Source organism: Oncorhynchus mykiss, chromosome 18, assembly GCF_013265735.2.
Source record: "Oncorhynchus mykiss isolate Arlee chromosome 18, USDA_OmykA_1.1, whole genome shotgun sequence".
Lineage (NCBI taxonomy): Eukaryota > Metazoa > Chordata > Actinopteri > Salmoniformes > Salmonidae > Oncorhynchus > Oncorhynchus mykiss.
Genome location: NC_048582.1, coordinates 51,860,190 through 51,870,331, shown reverse-complemented (window position 1 = coordinate 51,870,331; position 10,142 = coordinate 51,860,190). Strand labels below are relative to the sequence as shown.

Below are 10,142 nucleotides of genomic sequence, written 5' to 3'. Positions count from 1 at the left end.
GAGCAGAAAGAGAGGAGGAAGAGCAGGTTGAGAAGGAGCATTCAGCTTAATTCAGTTTCCAAGAGAACTGTAGGCTGTCTGTTCAGAAGTGTAAATAGTTCTGCAACAGTAATACAACATCATCGCAATGCCATCAGCTCTGACAGGGAAGTTCACATCTCAAACAATCACCTGCCACTTCAAACAAACGGCCAACACAGTTTGCTTTTGTTCTGTTTGTTGTTCTCTTCCTAGTGGCCGTGTATAAAGTATCGTAGATAGAGTGAGATGGTTGGTCCAATAAGGAAAGCAGAGGAAGGGCATGATGCCCCCAGGCAACATCACGCTTCAGGATGCCCCCCAGGCAACGTCACGCTTCAGGATGCCCACCCAGACAACGTCACGTTTCAGGATGCCCCCCCCCCCAGACAACGTCACGCTTCAGGATGCCCCCCAGGCAACGACACGCTTCAGGATGCCCCCCCAGACAACGTCACGTTTCAGGATGCCCCCCCCAGACAACGTCACGCTTCAGGATTCCCCCCCCAGACAACGTCACGCTTCAGGATGCCCCCCCAGACAAAGTCACGCTTCAGGATGCCCCCAAGACAACGTCACGTTTCAGGATGCCCCCCCCAGACGTCACGCTTCAGGATGCCCCCCCCAGACAACGTCACGCTTCAGGATGCCCCCAAGACAACGTCACGCTTCAGGATGCCCCCAAGACAATGTCAGCCAGATGGCAGCATGAAGCATCAGGTGATCAGCTTATAAAGACTGGACTGCACAGGTTGATTTTTACACATGGTCAATCGTTGTGATCGATTCGATTCCTGATGATCAATAAAGAAGTGCGGGGAAACCAGCCCCCTGTCTATCGTCTGTCTGAGGTGGGTGAAGGAGGAGGAAACAGGGGCTTGGTTGGATCCACAGATTACTATAGTACACCACATGTATTTTTGTCTGTCGATTTATCTATCTGTGTGGCCACTTTCCAATTCCCCCCCCAAAGTGTGCAATTGTTCACTACCCCTCATGCATTTTAAAAGCATTGGTGTAACTAAGCATGTACCATCAGCTTCCAACACTCCATTCCTTTTAAATCCACAAGGAACGAGTGAATAAGTGCACACTTGACGAGCTAGTGAACAAGGGGTAGAGAATTTAACTGCAGACAGAGGGTAGTTTAGTGAGACCAGAGGGCAGGCGTATGGTTCACGGGTCAGAGGTCAGGGGTGAAGGGTCACAAGGCAACGGCGGTACAGGGGTGTTTGAGCTTGCAGGGCAGCACCCCTCTGTTGAGCTGGTAGAACTCCACCAGGTGGATCAGGTCTGTGAACTTAGTGGAGCCATCATCCAAACTGAACAACATCTGACCTTCCTCTTCACACTGTGAGAGAGAGAGAGGAGACAATATACAATACGGTTGAGAAGGAGGCAGGAGATAGGATGTGAGAGCAAACTGAGATGGAGCCAATTTGGATGAACAAGAAGGAAGTGGAACCGAATAGAGGTAGATGAGTATAAAGAACTGACCGGTAGGATCTGGAAGTGTCTGATCTTCTGGTGGTGGCACAAGGTCAGGACAAACGCCTTGGGGTTACTTTGACTGTCTCTCAGCAGGAACAACCTGACACACCCACACATAAAACATTTTCACTTATGCTGTACATCTATACATAGGGATGGTCTGTGGGTACTAGGATGGATGGTTGGGAGGGTGGCTTAAGAAGGATTATACAGCTTCTAAGTCTTACCCGTCTACTTGTCCTTGTTGCATGATCATCTTGTGGGACTCTTCTCTAATGATGCGACCATGGAACCATAGCTGTGTTCTGTGGATCACTGAAAGATCAAATCAAATCAAATCAAATTTTATTTGTCACATACACATGGTTAGCAGATGTTAATGCGAGTGTAGCGAAATGCTTGTGCTTCTAGTTCCGACAATGCAGTAATAACCAACAAGTAATCTAACTAACAATTCCAAAACTACTGTCTTGTACACAGTGTAAGGGGATAAAGAATATGTACATAAGGATATATGAATGAGTGATGGTACAGAGCAGCATAGGCAAGATACAGTAGATGGTATCGAGTACAGTATGTACAAATGAGATGAGTATGTAAACAAAGTGGCATAGTTTAAAGTGGCTAGTGATACATGTATTACATAAGGATACAGTCGATGATATAGAGTACAGTATATACGTATGCATATGAGATGAATAATGTAGGGTAAGTAACATTATATAAGGTAGCATTGTTTAAAGTGGCTAGTGATATATTTACATCATTTCCCATCAATTCCCATTATTAAAGTGGCTGGAGTTGAGTCAGTGTCAGTGTGTTGGCAGCAGCCACTCAATGTTAGTGGTGGCTGTTTAACAGTCTGATGGCCTTGAGATAGAAGCTGTTTTTCAGTCTCTCGGTCCCAGCTTTGATGCACCTGTACTGACCTCGCCTTCTGGATGATAGCGGGGTGAACAGGCAGTGGCTCGGGTGGTTGATGTCCTTGATGATCTTTATGGCCTTCCTGTGACATCGGGTGGTGTAGGTGTCCTGGAGGGCAGGTAGTTTGCCCCCGGTGATGCGTTGTGCAGACCTCACCACCCTCTGGAGAGCCTTACGGTTGAGGGCGGAGCAGTTGCCGTACCAGGCGGTGATACAGCCCGCCAGGATGCTCTCGATTGTGCATCTGTAGAAGTTTGTGAGTGCTTTTGGTGACAAGCCAAATTTCTTCAGCCTCCTGAGGTTGAAGAGGCGCTGCTGCGCCTTCTTCACAATGCTGTCTGTGTGAGTGGACCAATTCAGTTTGTCTGTGATGTGTATGCCGAGGAACTTAAAACTTGCTACCCTCTCCACTACTGTTCCATCGATGTGGATAGGGGGGTGTTCCCTCTGCTGTTTCCTGAAGTCCACAATCATCTCCTTAGTTTTGTTGACGTTGAGTGTGAGGTTATTTTCCTGACACCACACTCCGAGGGCCCTCACCTCCTCCCTGTAGGCCGTCTCGTCGTTGTTGGTAATCAAGCCTACCACTGTTGTGTCATCCGCAAACTTGATGATTGAGTTGGAGGCGTGCGTGGCCACGCGTGGCCACGCAGTCGTGGGTGAACAGGGAGTACAAGACAACATCAGGTTTCAGGTGTCTGAAAGCTATTTTCGGCTTTCAATGTATAAACACAAGACGTGCACTATACCGCTTTACACATGCAGAGATACAAGCAGCCTGCATCCAAAATGACACCCTTTCCCTATATAGTGTTCTTCTTATGACCAGGGCCCATAAGTAGTGCACAATGAAGGAAATAGGGTGCCATTTGGGAGGTAACCACAGATATTGGAACTGCTTCATATCCCACTTGTGTAACAACAACTTGTGTAACAATACACTCCATTAAATCAACCCTTAACCGAAAATGCAGTTTAAAGTAAAAAGTGAATTAAGTAAAACATTTAATAAAAATAACACAATTAAAGAGCAGTAGTAAAATAACAGTAGCGTGGCTATATACAGGGGTACCAGTACAGAGTCAATGTGCTGGGGTACAGGTTAGTCGAGGTAATTGAGGTAATATGTACATGTAGGTAGAGTTAAATTGACTTAAAATAGATAATAAACAGAGAGTAGAAAGGGGGGGGGGGGGGGAGACAATGCAAATAGTCTTGGTAGCCATTTGATTAGCTGTTCAGAAGTCTTATGACTTGGGGGTAGAAGCTGTTAAGAAGACTTTTGGACCTAGACTTGGCGCTCCGGTACTGCATGCTGTGCGGTAGCAGAGAGAACAGACTATGACTACGTTGGCTAGAATCTTTGACAATTTTTAGGGCCTTCATCTGACACCGCCTGGTATAGAGGTCCTGGGATGGCAGGAAGCTTGGCCCCAGTGATGTACTGGGCCGTACGCACAACCCTCTGTAGTGCCTTGCGGTCAGAGGCCGAGCAGTTGCCATACCAGGCAGTAATGCAACCAGTCAGGATGCTCTCGATGGTGCAGCTGTAGAACCTTTTGAGGATCTGAGGACCCATGCCAAATCTTTTCAGTCTCCTGAAGGGGAATAGGCTTTGCCATCTTCACGACTGTCTTGGTGTGTTTGGACCATGATAGTTTGTTGGTGATGTGGACAACAAGGAACTTGAAGCTCTCAAGCTAGTCCACTACAGTTCCGTCGATGACAATGGGGGCATACTCAGTCCTCCTTTTCCTGTAGTCATCAACAATCATCTCCATTGCCTTGATCACATTGAGGGAGAGGTTGTTATCCTGGCACCACACGGCCAGGTCTCTAACCTCCTCCCTATAGGCTGTCTCATCGTTCTCGGTGATCAGGCCTACCACTGTTGTGTTGTCGGCAAACTTAATGATGGTGTTGGAGTCGTTTCTGGCCATGCAGTCATGGGTGAACAAAGAGTAGAGGAGGGGACTGAGCACGCACCCCTGAGGGGCCCCCGTGTTGTGGATCAGCGTGGCAGATGTATTGTTACTTACCCTTACCACCTGGGGGTGGCCCATCAGCAAGTCCAGCATCCAGTTGCAGAGGGAGGTGTTCAGTCCCAGGGTGGAGTGCAATAGAGATTGCATCATCTGTGGATCTGTTGGGGCGGGGATGCAAATTGGAGTGGGTCTAGGGTATCTGGGATAATGGTGTTGATGTGATCAACCTTTCAAAGCACTTCATGGCTACAGATGTGAGAGCTTCGGGCAGTAGTCATTTAGGCAGGTTACCTTAGTTTTCTTGGGTGCAGGGACTATGGTGGTCTGCTTGAAATATGCTGTCAGGGAGAGGTTGAAAATGTCAGTGAAGACACTTGCCAGTTGGTCAGTGCATGCTCGGAGTACACTTCCTGGTAACCCGTCTGAACCTGCGGCCTTTTGAATGTTGACCTGTTTAAAGGTCTTACTCACATCGGCTATGGAGAGCGTGATCACACAGTCTTCCGGAACGGCTGATACATGCTTCAGTGTTGCTTGCGAGCATAGAAGTTATTTAGCTCATCTGGTAGGCTCGTGTCACTGGACAGCTCGTGGCTGTGCTTTCCTTTGTAGTCTGTAATAGTTTGCAAGCCCTGCCACATCGGACGAGCGTTGGAGCCGGTGTAGTATGATTCAATCTTAGTCCTGTATTGATGCTTTGCCTGTTTGATGGTTCATCGGAGGGCATAGCGGGATTTCTTATAAGCGTCCGGGTTAGAGTCCCGCTCCTTGAAAGTGGCAGCACTACCGTTAAACTCTGTGCGATGTTGCCTGTAATCCATGCCTTCTGGTTGGGCATGTACGTACGGACACTGTGGACGACATCGTCGTCGATGCACTTATTGATGAAGCCAGTTACTGATGTGGTGGACTCCTCAATGCCATTGGAAGAATCTGTGCAAGAAAAACAGTCCTGTAGCTGAGCATCTGCGTCATCTGACCGAGTCACTGGTGCTTCCTGCTTTAGTTTTAGCATGTAAGCAGGAATCAGGAGGATAGAGTTATGGTCAGATTTGCCAAATGGAGGGCGAGGAAGAGCTTTGTACACATCTCTGTGTGTGGAGTAAATGTGGCCTAGAGTTATTTTTCCTATGGTTGCACATTTAACATGCTGATAGAAATGAGCTATAAATTGATTTAAGTTTCCCTGCATTAAAGTCCCTGGCCACTAGGAGCGCTGCCTCTGGATGAGTGTTTTCCTGTTTGCTTATGGCCTTATACAGCTCATTGAGTGTGGTCTTATTGCCAGCATTGGTTTGTGGTGGTAAATAGACAGCTACGAACAATACTCTCTTGGTAAATAGTGTGGTCTACAGCTTATCATGAGATACTCTATCTCAGGCGAGGAAAACCTTAATATTAGATTTTGTGCACCAGCTGTTGTTTACAAATATACACAGACTGCCACCCCATGTCTTACTTGAGGCAGCTGTTCTATCTTGTCGATGCAGCGTAAACCCTTCAAGCTGAAGGTTATCCGTGTTTATCGTTCAGCCATGACTCGTGAAACATAAGATGTTTTTAATGTCCCGTTGGTAGGATATTCATGATCGTAGCTTGTCTATTTTGTTATCCAATGATTGTACGTTGGCTAATAGGACTGATGGTGGAGGCAGATTACACACTCGCCGTCGGATCCTTACAAGGTACCCAGACCAAAATCACAGATCTCTCCGTCTCTTTCACATGCGACTGACGGGGATTTGGGTCTTGTCGGGTGTCTGAAGTAAATTCTTTGCGTTCGACTCGTTAAAGAAATAATCTTTGTCCAGTACGAGGTGAGTAATCGCTGTCCTGATATACAGAAGCTATTTTCGGTCATAAGAGACAGTGACATAAACATTATGTACAAAATAAGTCACAAATAACAATAGAACAATTGGTTAGGAGTCCGTAAAACGGCAGCCATCTCCTCCGGCGCCATCTAGCATTACTAAGTATTTATGAAATTACTGTTAAATGTTGTTACTAGTGTAATTATTACAGTACTACTATCCATGTATAAGAGCAAAGTAATGTAAAGTGTAGGGTACCTGAGCTGAGAGAAGATGGGTGGAGGAGGCTGGGACTGCCCAGAGCATTCATACGGTGACCACGTTTCTGACGGCAGGAAAGATAAAAATAAAAAAAACTATTTTAGATTCAGAATGACAGAAGTACATCTTCTTCTTAGTCTGAGTTTCCCAATCTTCCATCCCATCCACTTCCTCTCCTTCCTACTCTCCTCCTCACCCTCCATGTCTGTCCCTCCTCCACTGCGGCACTCTGTGCTTCCAGAGGGTTCTCTATGACGCGTCCCGTCCTGCCAGAGAAGTCCATGGCCACCAGAGAGTTCTCAGACACACTCCTCTACAGAGACAGAGAACTTGTCTGAGCCACGCTACCGCTCTCCAATAGATTCTAGTTTGCTTAAATAGAGTAGGGAATAGAAACATGTGAATAGGAATCTTACCACAGGAGTTGAGAAGTGTGAGACAGGAGACTTCCGCTGCTGGGGACTCTTGTAGTTCTGATACAGTAATATCCCATACTGTCAAAACAGAACATATATGTAGCGCACAACAAAATACATTTTCAAGTAATAAATATAAATGAAACATCAGTTATACAGAAGATTATGTGAGTGTGTGTGTGTGTGTGTGTGTGTGTGTGTGTGTGTGTGTGTGTGTGTGTGTACTGTACCTTTAACAGTCTGAAGGCAGTCATCCAGCAGGTTCTGCTCTGGTCATCTTCGGCGCACAGCATCCTCAGCTCCTTGCACTCACTCCTCACCTTACTGGGCTGTCAATCAAACAATCAGCCAATCATTGAACCTTACTGGGCTGTCAATCAAACAATCAAATGTTCAGTTAGACAACCCGTCAGCCAGTATTCACTAAATCTATAACTAGATATTGCTTGAAGCTCTTTAATATTCTCTCCAACTAAGATCACTGCCCGGGATGGCAACTGCTTGGCATCCGATCGAAAGGCACTACAGAGGGTAGTGCATACAGCCCAGTCCATCACTGGGGTCGAGCTCCCTGCCATCCAGGACCTCTATACCAGTCGGTGTCAGTTGAAGGCCCTAAAAATTGCCAAAGACTCCAGCCACCCAAGCCATAGACTGTTCTCTCTGCTACTGCACGGCAAGCGGTACTGATGCACCCATAATACGTTGCATGGACTCATTCTGGTGGGCACTAATTGTGTTTAACATAGTGTTTTTGAATGACTACCTCGTCTCTGTACCCCACTCAAGGAATTATCTGTAAGGTCCCTCAGTCGAGCAGTGAATTTCAAACACAGATTCAACCACCAAGTCCAGGGAGGTTTAACAATGTCTCGCAAAAACATGTTAAAAAAAAGAAAAAAAGTCTAACCTTTATTTAACTAGGTAAGTCAGTTAGGAACAAATTCTTGCTTACACTGACAGCCTACCCCCTGGCCAAACAATCCCCTAACCCGGACGACGCTGGGCCAATTGTGCACCGCCCTATGGGACTCTCGATCACGGACGGTTGTGACACAGCCTGGGATCGAACCAGGGTCTTTAGTGACGCCTCCAGTGCCTTAGTCCGCTGCGCCACTCGGAAGATACTGAATACTCCTTTGAACATGGTGAAGTTATTAATTACACTTTAGATGGTATACCAATACACCCAGTCACTACAAATATGATTAAAAAAAAAAGATTTAACCTTTTTAACTAGTCAAGTCAGTTAAGAACATATTCTTATTTACAATGACGGCCTAAGATACAAGCATCCTTCCTAACTCAGTTGTCAGAGAGAAAGGAAACCAGTCAGGGATTTCACCATAAGGCCAATAAAGACTTTAAAAGTTACAGAGCTTAATGGCTGTGACAGGAGAAAACTGAGGATGGATCAACAACATTGTAGTTAATCCACAATACTAACCTAATTGATGGAGTGAAAATAAGGAAGCCTGGACCGAATAACATATTCCAAAACATGTATCCGTTTTGCAACAAGGTACTAAGTAATACTGCAAAAACATTTTAGCAAAGCAATTCACTTTTTTGTCCTGAATACAAAGTATTATGTTAGGGGCAAATCCAATACAACACACACGGTGTACCATTCTCCATATTTTCGAGCATAGTGGTGGCCGCATCATGTTATGGGTATGCTTGTAATCATTAAGGACTGGGGAGTTTTTCAGGATAAAAAAATAAATGGAACAGCGCTAAGTACAGGCAAAATCCTAGATAAAAACCTGGTTCAGTCTGCTTTACACCAGACACTGGGAGATGAATTCACCTTCCAGCAGGACAATAACCTAAAACACAAATCTACACTGGAGTTGCTTACCAAGAAGATGCCAAAGGTGTTTCTACAAATTATTGACTCAGTGGTGTGAATACTTAGGTAAATGAGAAATATCTGTATTTCATTATCCATACATTTGCAAAAAAAATAAAAAATATATATATATATATATACACATTTTCACTTTGTCATTATGGGGTACTGTGTCTAAATATAAAAATATATATATATTTAATCCATTTAGAATTCAGGCTGTAACACAAACTGTGGAATAAGTCAAGGGGAATGAATAGTTTCTAAAGGCCAAGATATCGTTACTCATTGTGTATGTATTATTACATGTTTTACTGTTTCTATTATTTCTCTATTTCCTTTCTCTCTGCATTGTTGGGAAGGGCCCATAAGTAAGCATTTCACTGTCAGTCTACACCGGTTGTTTATGAAGCATGTGACAAATAACAATTGTGTGTCAGGCTCAGTGTGTCCTAGCAGGCCCTGTCCCAGCCTATCCCACTAGGCTGAGCCAGTATAACCTGGTTACCTCCAGGGATAACCCCCGCAGAGGTATACACATTACAGGACTGTCTATCTGCTACCTGGGACCAGTGTGTGTGAGTGTGTCCCTCACCTTGATACAGAACTGGTAGTCAGTGGGGGCGTTGTGCAGCTTCCTCCCTGTGGTCACTGTGAACACACTACTGTCCTCCAGGTCTGACAACAACTGGAGGTGTCTGGGCTCCTAGAGAGAGGATGGAGGTAGGGAGGAGGTTTGAACAGTCCTTCCTTGGAGTAGTTTCTTTAGTGTAGTGCACTAAACAGATAATTGGGCACTAGGGCACTACACAGGGAATGAGAAGTAATTTTGGCCACATCCCTTCTTCCTACCTTGGAGGATCCTTTAGTGGAGTAGTAGAGTCCAGAGCGTCTGAGGAACATGGAGAGTCTCTTCCAGGACTTCCTGCCAGACTCCTTCAGATAGAGGAACCCCTGCACCTCAGGACAGCTGCTGGAGTTTAGGAAGTTCTGTACCAAAACACACACAGGAGTGAGTAAGGACTCTCTGGAATGTGTGCGTGTGCTTGTGGAGGTGGGGATAGAGGTGTGCATATGTGTACATGCATAGGTCAACATTCACAAGGCCGCGGGGCCAGACGGAATACCAGGACGTGTGCTCCGGGCATGTGCTGACCAACTGGCAGGTGTCTTCACAGACATTTTCAACATGTCCCTGATTGAGTCTGTAATATCAAAATGTTTCAAGCAGACCACCATAGTCCCTGTGCCCAAGAACACTAACACTAAGAACACATGAAGTGCTTTGAAAGGCTGGTAATAGCTCACATTAACACCATTATCTCAGAAATCCTAGAGCCACTCCAAATTGCATACCACCATACACATCCACAGATGATGT

At 45.7% G+C, this 10,142-nt stretch overlaps 1 protein-coding gene across 3 annotated transcripts in view; it reads right to left on the bottom strand.

Moving 5' to 3' along the window:
• Positions 1-799: 799 nt before the first annotated feature.
• Positions 800-10,142, bottom strand: part of LOC110496474 (growth factor receptor-bound protein 10) — a 49,604-nt gene continuing 40,261 nt past the window's right edge. For all 3 annotated transcript variants that reach the window (XM_036953065.1, XM_036953064.1, XM_036953066.1), the window contains 9 exons: positions 9,614-9,751; positions 9,357-9,467; positions 7,140-7,238; positions 6,910-6,987; positions 6,690-6,806; positions 6,491-6,557; positions 1,737-1,824; positions 1,516-1,609; positions 800-1,369 (listed from right to left, as the gene is read on the bottom strand). In XM_036953065.1, the coding sequence (XP_036808960.1) occupies positions 1,223-1,369; positions 1,516-1,609; positions 1,737-1,824; positions 6,491-6,557; positions 6,690-6,806; positions 6,910-6,987; positions 7,140-7,238; positions 9,357-9,467; positions 9,614-9,751 (939 nt within the window). In that variant the 3' untranslated portion in view covers positions 800-1,222. The remainder of the gene's footprint in view (positions 1,370-1,515; positions 1,610-1,736; positions 1,825-6,490; positions 6,558-6,689; positions 6,807-6,909; positions 6,988-7,139; positions 7,239-9,356; positions 9,468-9,613; positions 9,752-10,142) is intronic.